Genomic DNA, 17600 nt, shown 5'->3' on the forward strand with positions numbered 1-17600 from the left:
TACAGTATAAAAGGTAGACTGACAAATATTTAAAGTCATATTTACATATATACAAACATCTAAAATTTAACATACAATTTGAAGAAAAGTGACAAATCATTTCTTTAGCAATGTACTATATACTTTTTTTTTTTTTTAACACTTTTTTGGAATGGAGTCAGTATGGCAAGAGTCCTAGGTCAGTTTGTAGCTCCTTGATCATACCAGCAGGGGAGGAATGAAGAAACACCAGTCAAATCCAAGATTAATTTCACGTAAATCATCAGACCAGCTAGTGTTTTGAAAATTTAACTTAAAGTTCCAATTTTAGACTGATGAGGCTCAAATGCAAAACATGTACTCTAAAACTAAGAGTCCCACAACTTTTTGTATATAAAAGGACCTCATTAATATGCACACTCCAATTCAAATTTCCACTGTAAACTCATTTAAAAGACTTTTCTGGAACAATAAAATCAAATATTACTTAATTAAAACAAAATTCAATCCTTAAAACAATTCTTCTTCCACCCCCCCACTGAAAAATGCTAGCTTCAGACATGTAGGAATACTTGCCAAAAATGATCATTTAACCTTGCTTTTTTTTTTTAATTTAAGTTAATAGTTAAGAACATTCTTTAAAAGATACTGTAGAATTCGTATCTAAATTTTTCTTTTAAATTTTATAAATCAGTAAAAAAACATGTTTGGGTATGGACAAATTTCTGAAAAGTCTCAAAAGTTTTTTAAAAATTGACTACAGCTGAGAAATGGATCTAGAATACATTCAACTTATTTTTAAAAAAGATATTTACTAAGAACCACTCCCACATTCACTTTTCTTTAGGATAACTTTCATCTCTGAATTAACCTCTGTGATAGAATAGCAGCTGCTGACAGCACAACAGATCACAATCTCCGCAAATTCTGTTTGCTCTTTTTGGTGCCAGGAAGAAGTCCTAGCTGAGAGCTTGATTTCACAGGTTTGCCACTTGCACAGTCTCTGGAATTGTGGTAGCAGCACAGGCACTTGGTGCAAAAGTCAAAGCTACAGCTTTCACGGCTGCATGTTGCCCTCTGTAGATAGGAGTCATATTTTGCAGGTGAGCTGCAGCGACTACAAACCTTAAGGTTTTCAGTGTTTTTCAAGGTCTTGGCAGCCTATCGGGAAAATATACATTTATTTTTAGCGAAATAATCACTGGAACGAGTAAATACACAAACACCAAGTCTTCCCCCTTGTTTTATAAACTTCCCCCTGAGTTTGTTAGTCTTCAGGGAATGTTGCAAGACCCTTCTTTTCTCCCTTCTCCCGAAGGATGAGTGAAAGAGCTGGAGATCGGTGGTATGGAACTCTAGAGGGGATTCTGTGGTGAGGTTAATCAACTTACTAGAGTTATACTATTGATGAGCTATTGGATATGTACGATTTTATGGAAACAGATCTAAGACGCTTTCTAAAACATTGTCAAGGGTAACCAGAACATTGGACTAAGTCTCTCATTGCAGAGTAATAAATAAATAAGTAAATGCAAATAAGGCCTGGATCCCTCAGCCCTCATCTAAAGAACATATATGATGGACCTCAACTACATTTACTTTCGTAAGGGACTACCATCCATTTAGAATTACATTCAACTTAAAACACTATAAATAGAACTAATTTTCAGAAGTGGTGAGCATCCACTCTCTGAAAATCAGCCCCTCTTCCCCAAAAATCCCCCCACCCCAAAAAAGACACCTCAAGTTGGGCACTCAACCAGAGGCAGTCAAAAATCACTAATCAGTACACTCAGATTACATTTCAATTTTAGTCTTATGGATTTCATGGAAAACATACTAGAGTTTGATGAGGAATGGCTAAAAGCAGCAGCCAAAGAACAGCAACACTGAAAGTTATGAATGTGGGTTTACAGAAACTTTACACTTGTTTGTCTTCGTGAAGTCAGTATTGAATGTATTATCAGCTGAAGTAACAGATCTGCCTAACCTGGATACTTTGCTGTGGACTGTAATATTTGTAACTTATTCCAACTATGAAGCACTTGGTTAACCTCATAATCATCTCTAAACAGGTAAAACACTGAATTTGCGGCAGCTATTAGCCAACCAACAGACCCAACTAAAATGAAGTCAGAAACTACTCTGATTTGAAAGACACCAGGCAAATGAACTGAACTGGAAAATTTGGAGGTTAGTAAATTGTTGAACAGCAAAAGCCACTGGTCCCAAAGTGCAGATTCAGCACATCAATGACAACAGTCCTGTGGCCAAAGTAGGAAAAGATTAGTCTTAATTTTGAGGCAAACTATAAAGCCAAAGCAAGAGATACAATTTACCAAAGAAACCACACAAATCCGTGCTGAATGTTCCATACAATTTGATTGGGGGTGGAGATTCAGCACATGTATTGGCAATTCATCTTTAATGTGTACAACAACAATACTTTTTAGATAAGCCCTATGACAGGCAAACAAGAGGGGTCCAAAACACAGAGTAATCAGAATTCTATCTTTTCACCATTTATGCTCCTTGGGAGATAGACTGGTCAGTTTCACCATCTGGTTGTCCAGTGCTATTGTGTTAGGGAACAACATTTAAAACATTGTTGTCAAGAAGTTTCCTGAAAACACAGATTCAGCCTAGTTTTAGAGGCATGGCTATGATCCCTTCTATACAAGATGAACTGTTTTATGACAGGCTTCTTCAATGAAGGTTGCAGAGTATGTGAGGCCTTACTCTTGGGTGAATAAAGGGGCTAAGAATACAAAACAAAACTTCAGCAGTCTCATTCTGAGGCACGCTAGTATGTACATTTTTGGAAAAAGAGCCTTTTTTTCAATGCCATAAAACTTGAAGTAAGAGAAGCATAGCATGGGCAGGCAATATACAGATTTCCCTCAATAGTTGCGTTGATATGTGTCAATCTTTAAAAATAAGTTAGTACAGACCTGTTAGTCATTGGCTTTTCTTGAGTAGACACTGCTAGTCATGTTATATTACAAAGTGAGACAATTCTTTGAGGGCAGGGACTGTATGTTTGGAAAACTCACTGCACACAGATGGCAATCAGGGGGAAGCCACAAAATTACTTTTCACTTGTGCCCTGAGCTAAGATTTACACCCAAGTATTCTTCTCATAGCCTTATTCAATGAAGACCATCCCATTGTATTATATAACTCCCCACCCAGTTTTATACATACAGCAAAAATAGGTTCCATAATCTAAATTTGTCAGTTATACTTGCAAAGTGTTACCAGTGGTTAAAACTGTGGTGTTCATTTTAGAAACATGAGTTACAAACTGTTCACGTGCTATTCTTGACAGCACATTAGAGGTTAAAGAGGAATAAAAACATCAGTATTACCTCAGAAAACTCCATGTGTCGGCTGTAAGAACCATTCTGATTGCTCTGGTTGGATGATTTGGATCTGGATGCTTTTTTGGATGAGCTGTTTGGAGGGGCTGCGGTCTGAACAGAAGCTAAAGCTGCTCGATACAGAACATATTCCCTTGTTACAGTATGTCCTGAGGGCTGTACACTACCATCCTGTCAAGAAGTAAAATGAGGTTAAGATTTAACAAGGCTCCTCTAAGTAACTGTCAGTATAAAAATTTAACTTTGATGTAAAGTAGCTGTGTATCTTTAAAATAAAGTATTGAGGTTTTCTTTGTAAACTTTTCTTTGGCGAGCAAGTTTATGGTAATTTTTTCAAACCTTGATAGTAAGCTATGTGGCTTTCATTTTACCTGTACTTTTGGTGTAACTAGCTAATCTTATTACTATTTTAAAGGAGGGCTGTCAAATGATTAAAATATTAATTACAATTAATCACAAGATTTAAAAAAGGTGATTAATCACACGGTTAAACAATAGAATACCAATTTAAATTTACTAGAAATATTTTTGGATGTTTTTCTACATTTTCAAATCTATTAATTTCAATTACAACGCAGAATACAAAGTGTAAGTGCTCACTTTCTATTATTTTTTATTACAAATATTTGCACTGAAAAAATGATAAACCAAAAAAATAGTATTTTTCAGTTCACCTCATACAAGTACTGTAGAACAATCTTTTTATCGTGAAAATGCAAAAGATAGTGCGATCTACAAGTCGAAGCATGAAGGGGCATAGGAGCATTCAGCATATCTGGCACGTAAATATCTTGCAATGCCAGCTACAACAGTACCATGCAAACACCTATTCTCACTTTCAGGTGACACTGTAAATAAGAAACAGACAGCACTACATCCCATAAATATAAACAAACTTGTTTGTCTTAGCAATTGGCTGAACAAGAAGTAGGACTGAGTGGACTTGTAGGCTCTAACATTTTTACATTGCACTCAAAAACAAAAGTTATGTAAAAAAATAATTCTACATTTGTAAGTTGTACTTTCACAATAAAGAGATTGCACTGCAGAACTGAAAAATACTATTTCTTTTGTTTCTTTTTTACAGTGCAAGTGAGCACTGCACACTTTGTATTGTAATTGAAATGAATATATTTGAAAATGTAGAAAAACATCCACAAAATTATAAATTTACATTGGTATCTATTATTGTTTAACAGTGTGATTAAAACTGTGATTAATTTTTTTAATCGAGTTAATTTGTTTTGAGTTAATTGCGTGAGTTAAATGCAATTCATGGATAGCCCTCTTTTAAACATCTGTGGGACAACATGGTTTAGGCCACCATTAACTTCAATAATCTTCAATTATGCTGAACATTATTACCAAGTTACCACAATTTTTAACCATTTGACAAATCATGCAATTGAGTCAACAGCAAAATTTTAAAACAAAACAATTTTTTCATCAATATTTTGTTGTGATGAATAGGAATGTTTGTCTCTTTTCCACCAAGAAGTGAACTTTTAGTCCAGATTTTCCAGGTTTGCACTTCAGGTTAAAAAAAGGATGTCAACCTTAACAGGATTTAAACACCTCAGTTTAAATATCACAGGGCCCAGCTCAGAGAACATATTTTCAATATATAATCAAATAATTTTTTTGATCTTCATCCTCAAGAGCCACAGCTAGCCCTCAAGCAACAGGTTGTATATCACTGATTCAGATTTAAAGTTATCAAATGCAGGAACTTACAGAAAGGCTTTTCACTGCTTTACTATACACTTGGAAAGCCCATTTGTCTTCCTTTAGAATTTTCTTCCATGTTGGACTCACTTTAGCCACACTGTAGTGAAAACACAAACACCTTAACAACTTCTGAAAGTAAAAAATAAACTTGTTGCTCAAAAATATGTCCAAGATCTAGTCCACTAGTGTAAGTGTCCTCAAGAGACTGAGTCCACACCCTCCCACCCCCTTCAAGAGGCAGGCTATTCCATTACCTCTTTTCTATTTATATCTGGCAGTACTCAAAATGTGCTAGACTTGTGCAAATATAAAACGTGAGAGGGTGCCTGTCCCAGTGAGCTTACCATATGAACGGACAATAGAAATTTTTAAAATTTTGAACAGGCAAATAAACATTGTGTCATGGTAAGGGCAAATGAGTGAATTTTGGTAGATTTTCATGGTAGTTTTGTAGAACTGGAGTATTATACTTTTTCTATGAAAGATGCACATCACTCCTATATAGCAACATTCATCATGTTGAGTAATGCAACTTTTTAGGATACTTTTGAAGTTGTAACATAATACTAACCAATGTGCAGAAGTCAAGCTCATATGCACAGAGCAGCATCCCTTCTGGTTCCCACTAGCACTATTGCTTTCCCAATGACAAACTCCCATAAAGTTAGTAAACTTACTTTATTAAGTCCATCTCATCAAGATGTCTTAAGATGTTTGCTAAAAGATGTCTGAGGTGCCTTTGGAAGAGTTCACCAAGAATGTCTATTCCATCTAATCCCATTTTTCTGCCAATTAGATTCCTAAGTCCAACGCTTCCCCGGGAAACAATTCTGTCCACAATAGCCCATGATTTAAGATTTCTTTTACCACTTTTTTTCAAAGTTGAGCAAACCAGTTCCTCAAAATAGGTAACTGGTAACAAGGTTTTTTTGGAAAGCTGTGCTTGGCTTTGGTTCATGAGACAGTGATTTGGTGTGCCATATATATTTCCCGCCAGTAATATACTGTCCTCATGTTCTGTTGGATCATTGTACTCGCTGCTCAACATAGAGGAGTAACCACTCTCCTCATTAAACCTACTGTTTTCTAATGCCTCCATTTCACAGGCACCTTCACCAAATCTGTACAATACTTGCTGGTTTTCTTTGTTATGTACAAGCCTTCCTTCAGCTTTGGGGTCAAAATTCCTGGGTGTTACATTCTGCAGTTCACTATGCAATAGCCTCTGATATTCTTTAACACAGTCTTTACAAGACCCTTCCTCATAATTCGAGGTAGAGGATTCTTCTAGTCTTGCCTTTACTGCATCAGTCTTTAATTGTGCGAGTCCAGAGCGGACGTGGTTACAATTAAAATCACATTTCATTCTCGTGGAGTGGTTAAGGTTTGCTTTCATTATTTTCTGGTTTGTATCCTGCAACAAAACAACAAAGTATTAATCCAAAACAGCTCTAACCAGAACAAGTCAGTTGCACAGTTAAACCAAATTTCTCTATGGCAAACAACTATTGTAGGTTTCCACTTAAGTGATGAGATTCCCTGTGACAACAGAATTCCCTATGACTGTACTCTACGAACCAGGAGGTCCCTTCCAGTCATATGTCCCTAATCCCTATGCTAAAAGCACACAACACCAAGAAGAAAATGTTTAAGTTGGAAGACATTTACCATCAGATACATACGAGGACAACCTGCCAAACTTCTGGGCTCACCTGTCCATTTAAAATTCATCCTATATGGAAATGCTCTAAGAACCCATCAATACAAGACTTTCGTCCTTTCCCAACAGACCTTTAATCTTACAGAAAAACATTTAAATAAATGTTTGTATCAAACTGAATACTACAGAATAGATTATGGTGATCTTTTTAATGAAAGATCCAGTAAAAAAACCACGTATTTTAATGTTTCACCATGTGTCTTATACGAATGGACAATTTGTGTAAATTTCCAGTTTTCCACAGAATACATGCCTATTCTTATACTTTCTGAGATGTCTGGGATGGAGAGTTCTACCTTCGCACTGGCTGCTAGATAGTATAGGTGCGGAGGGGGAACTCCTCTCTATTCTTAGAAAAAAAATGCTGTGAGGGAGGGAAAGGTATCACATAGCTCCACTTCATTTCTTTTCATGGTAGATAAGCTCCATTTTATAGTTTCCCTATTTCTCTCCTGCTGACATGAAGCTCTAGGATATCTTGGACCAACCAGCCAGCCAGCTATCCTGCATTGATTGAGTGAGCATGTGTCCTGAGCTGAAGTTCTACTTATACTGTCTGAATTTAGTCAGAGCCATTCTTTTAATGGGGCTCCAAATTCCATAATGCGGAATTCAGTCTACCATTTACAAAAGTGACATTCACAGCACATTTGAACCTCTCCGCCACTTAACTGCAGCCAACTTGAAATGAAATGCAAAAGCTGTTTTAGACCAACTCCACTATACATTTTTCAGAATGAAACTGAGTAACTTCTCCAACTGAATATGTAGGAGGGTGGGTTAGTGGGCAGAATGCAATTTCCCAATTGTAATTTGGATACCATACAGGCATCACTTTTAAGTCTTGCAAGAAGTGCCATCAGATCTTATTATGAATAGGTAGCTCTTCTCCAAATCCACACAAAACAGTAGTTACTGAAAATAGTACTAAAAAAATGTATCTTGCCAGTTTTCAAAAGCCAAGCACAGTTGGGCCAAGTCAGTACTTGAAGGAGACCCTGGAAGTGGAAAACAACCCAGTGCTGTAGGAAGTCAAGTATTCAAAATATGGCACTCTCTCCACAGAGACAGTCCTGAATCTATACTCCAGAATGGAGTTAGGGCACTCTACTACTTGAGTGCATGCCTTTCAGGTCCCAATCAGTGATCATTAAAATTCCAGCAGCACCTTTTCATAAGAATAGAGTGTTACCCTGGATATAATTGTGCCAAAAATAATTCACTAACTTTTTTTTCTGCTTTTTATGATGGATATAATGGCATCCTCACTTCCTGTCTTAAACACCATAGTACATTCAATGTATTTCCAAGTGGCCCCTAGAACAGTGGTTTTTGAACTGCGGATGGCGACCCAGTACTGGGTCACGGAATGTAAGGCATTGGGTCGGAGCAGCTGTGGTCAGCACTGCCAACCAGGCTGTTAAAAGTCCCATCAGCGGTGCTGCCCGGCTAGACTCTACCTGTTCTGACATCTCGCTGTGCCCTGAAAGCAGCCAGCAGCAGGTCCGACTCCTAGGCGGGGGGGCCACTGGGCTCTGCATGCTGCCCCCACCCCGAGCGCTGGCTCTGCACTCCCATTGGCTGGTTCTCGGTCAATGGGAACAGTGGGGGGCAGTGCTTGCGGGCAAGAGCTGGACCACTTCCGGGGCACAGTGCAGTTCCAGGACAATCAGGAAGCCTGCCTTAGCACCCCTGCTGCGCTGCTGACTGGGAGCCGCCTGAGATAAGCCTCCCCCAACCCAGAGCCCCTTCCTGCAGCCCAAACCCCTCACAGAATCATAGAATATCAGGGTCGGAAGGGACCTCAGGAGGTCATCTAGTCCAACCCCCTGCTCAAAGCAGCACCAATCCCCAATTTTTGCCCCCAATCCCTAAATGGCCCCCTCAAGGATTGAACTCACAACCCTGGGTTTAGCAGGCCAATGCTCAAACCACTGAACTATCCCTCCCCCATCATCCCCAGCCCCACCTCAGCACCTGCACCCACCAGGCCAAACTCCCTCCTGCACCACAACCCCCTGCCCCAGCCCTGAGCCCCCTCCCACACCTTGAATCCCTCATTCTCGGCCCCACCCCACAGCCCTCACCCTCGCACCCCAACCCTCTGCCCCTCACACACCCCAAATCCCTCATCCCCAGCTCCGCTAGGTCACGGGCATCAACAATTTTCTTCAACTGGGTCGCCAGAAAAAAGTTTGAAAACCACTGCCCTAGAAGGAACAGAGTGTTAGCGAGAGGGTTCCATGACTTAAGGAGGACAGTTGGCGGGCAGTCACCGAACTGGACATACTGCTTCTTGGATATTAATTTGCCACCAGGCAGAACCAGGATAGGGGCTCCTGCACAGGGTACCAAGCCAAAGTACACTTCAGAGGCAAGGTGGAGGTGTCTCAACCCCCACCACGAAGAGGAGGAAATGGTGGTTGAGGGGGAGGAGAAGCCACCCCCAGGCACAGTTTTGCTGACTGGAAGCAGGGCATGTTTGGGAAGCTAAGAAGTATCCCTTAATGTTAATGGAGATATCCCTTCACATATGTTAGTGGTGAAATAGGAGGGTACCCTATGTTACCCTGATGGATATTTCTCCTGTGTGTTCGTAGTGGGGGGGAAGAGATGTGATCTCCTGCACACTGGGAATAGCCTGAGAAGTGTCCTTCCATGTGGTCATAGTACAAAGGCAAAACCAACTCCTGTGTTTGCGGAGACTGAGGAGTACCCAGGATTTTTAAGGGGTTACAATCATAGGCATTTCCAGGAGTTTGGGGAAAAGGGTGTTCCATAAATGTTTGAGGTGGAAGAAAGAAGTATCCCCTGTATATTTAGGGTGATGCATATCTTTTTGGAGTGAAATAAAAATAATTGGTTCCCTCTGTGTACTGTGAATGGGGCAAAGATGTGGTTCTTGTATAGCTGAATTAGTGAAGGTGACCCCCTCTGGGCTGTGGTTAGAGAAGGTGCCCCTAATGGCCTTGTTTGCAGCACAAATGAGTTCCTGGCCGCCTTCTGCGGTCTCTAAAGCTACATCAGCTCAGTGCATCTGTTCCTAGCGTGGTTAGTACACTGCAGGGTCTGAGAGCTGTCAGTGTATTTCCATTCCCAGCACCCAGTGCCTGAACTGGGCCGCTGCCGACAGAAGAGCCCCCAACTCTGCCATCCTCACACTGAGACAGGTCTTATCTCCTCTTTCCCTCATTTTTAATCACCCCCCCCCCCCGAAGGCCGCGGGGCCAATCTGCCGCCAGTTTAGGCAGTGTCCTCTCCCGGCGGCATGGCCTGGACGGGCGGGAGACGGGGCTGCGCGGCTGCTCCTCAGCCTTCCTCCCGCCCGCCAAGACCCCCGGGGCTGGCGCTTCCCTCGCGTGGGGGGAGCAGCCCGGGGCCCGCCATCCCGCCGCAGGGCGGGAGACCGAGAGGAGTGACCGGGGGGGGCGGGGGGGAAGTGGCTACAAGGCCCTGGGGAGGGGGTGGGGGGGTGATGGGAGGCCGGCGGCCCCCGAAGGACCCCCGGGCTACCTGCCGGGTCTGAGCCACTCGGCGGCCGCCCTGGGGAAACCCCCGCCCCGAGGCACGTTCGGTTTCCCTAGCACAAGAACCGAGGCACGCAGCCGGAGCCCCGCTCCCGCCATCCACCCTCCAGAGCCCGGGGCGCCCCAGCCCGGGCACGGACGCCAGGGCACCGAGCCCGCCGTGACCCGGGACGCGTCACAGCCCCACCGCCTCTGAGACCGGGACAAGTCAAACCCCCCGCCAATGCGGCGGCGGCTCCTCAGCCCCGTCCCCCTCGCCCGGCCACAGTACCTGGGGCGCTGCTCCCTCCGCGCGAACCGCGGCCGGTGAATGACTCTGGGCGGCTGCCGCGCTTGCCGGGTACTTTTAAAAACTTTGAATTTGGTATCCAAAATCCCGGCGGCCAATCAGGTGCCGCCCCACGAGCCCGGCCGCCAATGGCGGGGAGGCTGTAAACGGCAGCCAATCCCGGGCCTCGCGAGGAGGAGCCCCTCCTCCCTCGCATTTTCCCTCTTCTGAGGGAGAGGGGCGAGGCAAGCGCGAGCCCGCGCTCGCGCCCATGGGCGTGTCCAAAAGCAGGGAGGGAGGCTGGCAGCGCGCGCTCTCCGGGGTGGACACGTGGAGCGCGGGAGACAGAAGGCGGCGCCGCCAGCAGAAGCGGCTTTTCTGAACGTCCTGATTGCCTCTCTGGGTCCCAGCGCTCGCGCCAGCAGTGAGCGCTGCTCCATGCAGGCACCCCGCGCCTGGGTTCTCTGCCCTGGCTGTGCCAGGCAGCTTAGATCCCTTTTTTAGGGAAAGGTATTTACTGCAAAGGACTGGGACATGGGGTAGCTACTGAGGTTTATTTGCTAAAAGAAAAGGAGGACTTGTGGCACCTTGGACACTAACAAAGTTATTTGAGCATAGGTTTTCCTGAGCTCACTTCATCGGATGCAGCCGCTGAAGTGAGCTTGTAGCTCACGAAAGCTCATGCTCAAATAAATTTGTTAGTCTCCAAGGTGCCACAAGTACTCCTTTTCTTTTTTTCGAATACAGACTAACACGGCCGCTACTCTGAAACCTGAGGTTTATTTGTAAGTTGTTCTCTGACCATGGGTAAATCATTCCCTTACCTTTGTGGCGCAGTTTCCCCAATCTCTAAAGCGGGGGCAGTTGTACCCCCTTGGCAGCCTGGAGGGTGGCTTAACACCAATGTAAACTCCTTGGGATCATCCGAAGGGAGACATGGAAATGCAGATCATTCCCATATGCTAACCCAAGTAAAACAGGCTCACGTTAACCATAAGCTGCAGAAGAGTCTGCTCCTGCTGGAATTCTGCACAATGCAGAATTAATATTCTCTGCAAAATTTTATTTTTTCCAGCAGAATTTATTTCCCCCCTCCCAGCACTCTAGCAAGGGCGACAGGTGCTCCTGCAGCCAGACAGCCTGGGGCTGACAGCTGGAGCATGATGATGTTGTGTTATTCTGACACATAAGATGTGCTGAATTTTAAAATACTGTGTGCAGAATTCCCCCAGGAGTAATTGTCTCTGTAAATTAATGTCTCCTTCCCTTTTATATGTTATTGTACCATTTAATTATTCCCTTGAACTACAGGAGTTTCACTTACCCTCTGCTGCAGCTTGGTTTAGGCCTGGCTGTCAGGTTCCAACCTTCTCCCTCACCCCCAGTGGTTAGCTGACCAAAGTTCTTCAGTACCCCCAAATATTCAGTGTCACCTAGACAATAGTGGAACAGAGTTTAGCAGGCAGAATCCTGTCTCAGCACTGGCTTGGCTGTGCAAAATGTTTAACAAGTATCCTCCATGTCAGCAACATGGGATTTACTTTATTTGGAGAAAGGAGAGGATGGAACAGGTTCCCCTGCTGCCCCCATAATAAAACCAACAATCCACTCACTTTAGACTCTGCTTGCCTGGCTACTAAATAAATTTCCAAGGCTATTAGAACAATAGCAATGCTTATTCCTTTAAATTCTTCTTGTCTATAAGATGCTCAGTTGCAGTGAAGAAGGAATTCAGGATTAAGTCCACCATCTGCACAAGACAAGAATCTAGGTCTAGAACTAGGCCGCTATTTAGGTTTAAATAAGCCCTTCTCTTTCCAGCAGCCATTTTGTTCCCTAAGTGATCCTGTATTTTGGCCTTAGTACTAAGCTCCATTCTGTAGAGCAGTGATGCATGCTTAATTTCACCCATGAAAGTAGTTCCACTGAAGTCATGGGAGTACTTATACTCAAAGTTAGGTATATGGATCACTCTTTCCAAGAGTGGCGCCTTTACACTATAATTTTGGTATCATTTATGTGCAAAATCAGAAGCTATTATGTGTCTGTTAGTGCAACCCCCATTCCTTCACGTTCTTAAAATCAGCTCCAGTGGGAGCACAATACAGTCATCTCACATCTCAGTGGAGTTGTATCAACGCAGGAGTAGTGTCCTTGAAGCTCCAGAGTTGTTAGAGAAAACAGTCCCTCCATCAAAACTAACATGGAACAGAGAGGTGATTTTAAGAACTCAAGAACTTGAAGGGAAGGGGGGTTGCACTTACAGATACACAATATGACCTTACACTTCTGATTCTGCATATAAATATACCAAAATTGTGACGAGTAAGGCTCCATTCTTGCAAAAAGTGGTGCAGATACCTAACTTTGAGTGTAAGTACTCCCATCACTTCAAAGGAACTACTTTCATGGATAAAGTTAAGCTTGCGCATCACTGCTTTACAGAATAGAGCTTAGTACTAAGGCTAGCATACAGGATCATTTTAGGAAACAAAATAACCTCTAGAAAGCCAAGCTTAAATAAGCACTTACTTGTATACAAAGGACTTGTATATTTCCTAGTTCAAACTAGAGAAGCGAGTAAATGTAAGATAATGGAATGTAGATATAAACTTTGTTTAGTTTTATAATTGCATTCCTTAATTGTTTACAACACATTACATTTTGTATGTACTTTATTGAAATTATAATGTTTATAAGCAAACTCCTGCAAAGTTTGTCGCACATACTAACTTATTTTTATTCTAATATGTTTTGGTGATTTTGTTAAATAGAAATCGGAAGTAAACATTTTTACCCATAGCAAAATTTTTCCTCATTATATGAATCACTTGTTGCCCTACAGATTTTATTATATATGCAATATATGATAGTATGGTCTGGTATAAAAATTGTGCTCATCACTGTGTCTGTGTGGACAGTCACAATTACTTTCAGTGTTTTGCATACCCAAATATAAATGTAATGTTTCTCATTTATCCTCTGTTTTAACCACACAAAAAAGATCACCAGCAGATCAGAGAGGCAGAATTTTCCTTTACATAAACCATGCTGATTTGTCCCTATTATCTGGTACTGAAATAAGATTTTCTGGTCTGTAATTTCCAGGATTACCTATACCACCTTTAGAAAGACAGATTCAAATATAAATTGCTACCCTCCAGTACAGTAGCTGGAGAGAATAGGTATTTTTGTTATTAGCTAAGATACTTTATATTTAATTAGCGTTTGCCCTACTCCTGCAAGAACTGCCATCTGTAATGACACTGGCAGGACAATTTGCACTGCCATCCCCAGGCTGGACCATTCTGAGTAAAGGACTTCAGATCTCCAGGGCTGCTAATGCAACTCTTACACAGCCATGATTAGTCAACACAACAATGTATACAGACAATAAAAACTCCACCTTTACAGATGAGCTTAGCATCTTGCTGAAGGTTACAGAAAATAGTCTAGTCACCACTAGTTTTCTAATAGCATATAACCTTGATATAACTGATAAAAAGAGGAAAGCAAGAAACAGAAGACCTGAAGTTCAGGCTTCAAGAGAGTACATACAAAATCCACAAAAGGAACTTGGGCATTGCAACGAGCCTAGCTTCAGATGCCTTGAAAATCACAGGAATCCACAAAGCCTACGTTAGATGCATAGGCTCCCTATACAATGCATGGGGAGAGAGAGAGCGCACCGTAAAAATGGGATACACAAAGATCAGCAAGTTAGGCATGCAGCTGCCTAAGCTAGCAGGTGGGAGATGCTGATGGGAAAGGTGTGTCCTAAATCCCGGTCATCTCAGGTGTCTGTTAAAGTTCGGTGCCTAAATCTGGTCTGCAGGGAGGGACCTATTTCTGCTTGTGATCCACAACCAGGAACCCCTCTCTTGGAGTCAGGTGACTTAGGTGCCTAAGTCATTTTCACAAGAAACAAACAGTTTAGGTGTCTGTCTCACTCCATACAAAATGGCTGTGGGGAAGAGGGGGGTCTCCCTTCTAATCTTTAGCTCAGTGCATGAGGTACTCAGCTGAGATATGGGAGATCCTAGTTTAAATTCCCCCCTTTGCCTGATAAGGGATTTGAATAGGGGTGTGTAACCTCTAAGGTGAGTACCTTAGCCACGGGACTATGGGATATTCTGATGTAGGTCTCTCTCAATCTCTCTTGTTGAATTCATTCTACTTTAATAAGATAATTAAATATTACTTGGGCCAGAGACAGAAACAGAGTCATTGTGTAGTCAGGTGGCTAGGTCACTCACCTGAGAGGTAAGAGTAGCCCACTCACAGCTGAGCACCCTAACTACTAGCCTAAATGTTATAAAAGGGAGGCTCCCTGCATCCTTGGCTTTATACTGTATGGAACAGATTTTTACGCTCAAATGAAGCCTAGAACTAGAAGCAACTCTGTTTTTCTGCATACCTTTTGAAAGTAGAGCAGCAATGTCCAGGTGAGAAAGTAAAAACTGCAATCACTTCAAACTCAATCATATTTACTTTAGATTTTCTACACTGTAGTCATCTCATACAAAAGTCAACAGTCTTCTACTCCAGCAAGTAGGAAAAAAAACTGTTTAGCAGTCATGAGGAGATAAATTAGTTCTTTTTGATGATCTGAAATGCAGTTTACACCTCCTGTGTGATGCTCCAGCAAACAGTCATGCAGCTAATTTGTGCCAGGGTAGCCATATCTGTCATTACAGGTCTTAGCAAAGAACAAAGTTCAGGTCAGATTTGTTTTTACATTTTCTGAAATAATTTCCATTAAAGTTTCATAATCAGCACATTCCATCAGGGATGTTATCATTTCATCTAACAGTTCTTCCCCTAACATAAAACTTTCAATATGATGCACAGTTCTGTTTATCCTGTGGTCAGTAACACGATTCTGTGGAAAGTTGTATGTTCTGATCTTCTCAGATCTTCCTTTGGTCCCAATCTATCACATAAGAAGAATCAGTTTATTATCATGGTATTCTTTTTAAGCATAGAATAATATACTGGTTAAGCATTTGATCATCATTTTTTTACTTCCTACTAGAAATACACAATATTCATGACAGAGATTTAGTAATAGTACTAACCTTAGCCATAGCTGTAGTGAACAGGTCTGTAGAATAACAAGTTCCTAGAGTTCTTAGATCATATATATATATATGAAGAACTGTAGTGGTCTTTTAGTTATTACAAACCTATATGAAGTGCTAAAGTAGCTATCACTGGATAATAAATGTATATGTGAATTAAAAACTAGTATCGTCTCTAGTATTCTGGTTACTGTACTCAGCAGTTGTTTTGTTTCACTTGTCTCATTAGGTCTCTAGATCTTGTATAGCACTGTGTATGAAATATAGCTAGAATACAAAGTTTGACACTGAACCAGAATACATGTTTTGTGTATGTCATTTCACACTTAAAAGGTCAAATATTTAATAAATTATCAGGTTTAGAAATGTGTGCTCTATCCTACTGCAAAGCCATAAGTCTTTCCTTTCTAATGGTACATAGTTTCTAATTGCGATAGATTATCAGACATCAGCCCTTTAGCCTGTCACTGACCCAGGACTGAATATTGTCCATCATGTACCTGAGATATTTTTCAGACAGGTTAATTTAAAAAAACAAAGTCAGCGGTTTGAAAGCTATTCAGAGACTTAATGTGGATAGTACTATGTCCTGATGGAACTAGATAAGTAGTCAAAAGTGCAGAATGCGTGATCATTACATGCATGTAGATAAGTTTTTTTCAATCCCTGTGAATGACAGCTAGCTCAATGTGTAAGATTACTAGCCAGGGTGAAAAATACCTGTGCCACCAAGCCCTACCCAAGCCTTATGCACTGCAATTTAATGGAATAAGACAGCGGTTCTCAAACAATGGGTTGGGACCCCATTTTAATGCGGTCACCAGGGCTGGCTTAGACTTGTTGTGGCCGGGGCCAAAGCCCGAGCTCCACCATCCGGGAATAAAGCCAAAGCCCAAAGGCTTCAGTCCTGGGTGGGGGGCTCAGGTTACAGGCGAGACGGTGGGGCTTGGGCTTTGGCCCTGCTACCCGGGGCAGCTGAGCTCAAGTTTCAGTCCACCCTCCTGGTGTCACTTAATTTTTGTTGTCAGAAGGGGGTCGCTGTGCAATGAAGTTTGAGAACCCCTGGAATAAGACATTTGTGCACTGCATTTAACTTTAATATATCGCAATTAAAATTAGATTAAAAAGAAAGTTAAAATGTAACTTGCTCTCAGCAGTCCCATACGCATAGAGCTATTCGTTTGCAAAGTAAATCCTACCTGAATCTTTCTGGCATTGTATCTCTTTCTTGTCTCTTCTTCTAGTTTGATGCTGTATAGTTTAGCACGAAGCATTTGCATAGCCTTCTCTTTATTTCTGATTTGAGATCTCTCTTGTTGACATTCAGACACTACACCTGATTACAGCAAAAATATAATCAGATTTAATGTTTAATAAGAATACGTACAAAAATATTGTTGTGATTCCATCTTCAATGGAGATTATTTTTATGTTAAAAGTAAAAACAAGCTACTACCTTCTTTACCACGTTAAGGGAGGCAAAAAAATAAAATCCAAAATCTGTAATAGTTAAGGATACGATTTAATCACGGAGGTCACGGATTCTGTGATTTTAACAGAGTTCCATGACTTCTTTGGCTTCAGATTCAGCCCCACTCCAGCTTAGGCTTCATTCCCGCTGTAACCATACACTGATTTTTTCCTTTTTGTACCAAGACAGTCCTGTGAATTTTGCTTAATTTTACCATACAAAATTGTATCCATAGTAAAAGTTTAGCCTGAAATTCTGGGTTGAATTGCACAGGTCCTTTACCACATACACAAGATGTTTACATTTATAATTGAATATGATACGCTACAGGGAGTCTGTGGAAGAAGAGATGAGTGATGTGATCTGATTCACAGGTGTGGAAGATAATCTTAGCATCTATGTTTTGCAAGATCTTGATTAAAGAAATTTAGGAATTAGGGAAGCCA

At 41.6% G+C, this 17600-nt stretch overlaps 2 protein-coding genes across 6 annotated transcripts in view; both read right to left on the reverse strand.

The window, feature by feature from the left end:
• Positions 1-15107, reverse strand: FBXO5 (F-box protein 5). Of its 2 annotated transcripts, XM_073337700.1 has the most exons (6): positions 15020-15107; positions 11927-12035; positions 5765-6501; positions 5094-5184; positions 3348-3530; positions 1-1140 (listed from the first exon to the last, which is right to left on the reverse strand). In XM_073337700.1, exons 3-6 carry the CDS (start codon positions 6481-6483, stop codon positions 889-891), a joined length of 1245 nt encoding a protein of 414 aa, XP_073193801.1. In that variant the 5' UTR covers positions 6484-6501; positions 11927-12035; positions 15020-15107; the 3' UTR covers positions 1-888. The 2 variants fall into 2 exon arrangements, with proteins under 2 accessions (XP_073193801.1, XP_073193802.1); XM_073337701.1 differs by lacking the exons at positions 11927-12035; positions 15020-15107 and adding an exon at positions 10606-10650.
• Positions 15073-17600, reverse strand: part of MTRF1L (mitochondrial translation release factor 1 like) — a 26473-nt gene continuing 23945 nt past the window's right edge. For all 4 annotated transcript variants that reach the window (XM_073337702.1, XM_073337706.1, XM_073337703.1 and 1 more), the window contains 2 exons: positions 16883-17019; positions 15073-15535 (listed from right to left, as the gene is read on the reverse strand). In XM_073337702.1, the coding sequence (XP_073193803.1) occupies positions 15320-15535; positions 16883-17019 (353 nt within the window). In that variant the 3' untranslated portion in view covers positions 15073-15319. The remainder of the gene's footprint in view (positions 15536-16882; positions 17020-17600) is intronic.

The sequence above is a fragment of the Lepidochelys kempii genome, chromosome 3 (assembly GCF_965140265.1).
Source record: "Lepidochelys kempii isolate rLepKem1 chromosome 3, rLepKem1.hap2, whole genome shotgun sequence".
In the NCBI taxonomy this organism is placed as follows: domain Eukaryota; kingdom Metazoa; phylum Chordata; order Testudines; family Cheloniidae; genus Lepidochelys; species Lepidochelys kempii.

Excerpts from the sequence above, each read along its gene's own strand:
- FBXO5 (XM_073337700.1), bottom strand. The coding sequence starts at position 6,483 with ATGAAAGCAAACCTTAACCACTCCACGAGAATGAAATGTGATTTTAAT. Across the intron at positions 3,531-5,093 it reads AAGCAGTGAAAAGCCTTTCT|GATGGTAGTGTACAGCCCTC; the intron begins GTAAGTTCCTGC and ends ACTTCTTGACAG. Across the intron at positions 1,141-3,347 it reads GACACATGGAGTTTTCTGAG|GCTGCCAAGACCTTGAAAAA; the intron begins GTAATACTGATG and ends TTTTCCCGATAG.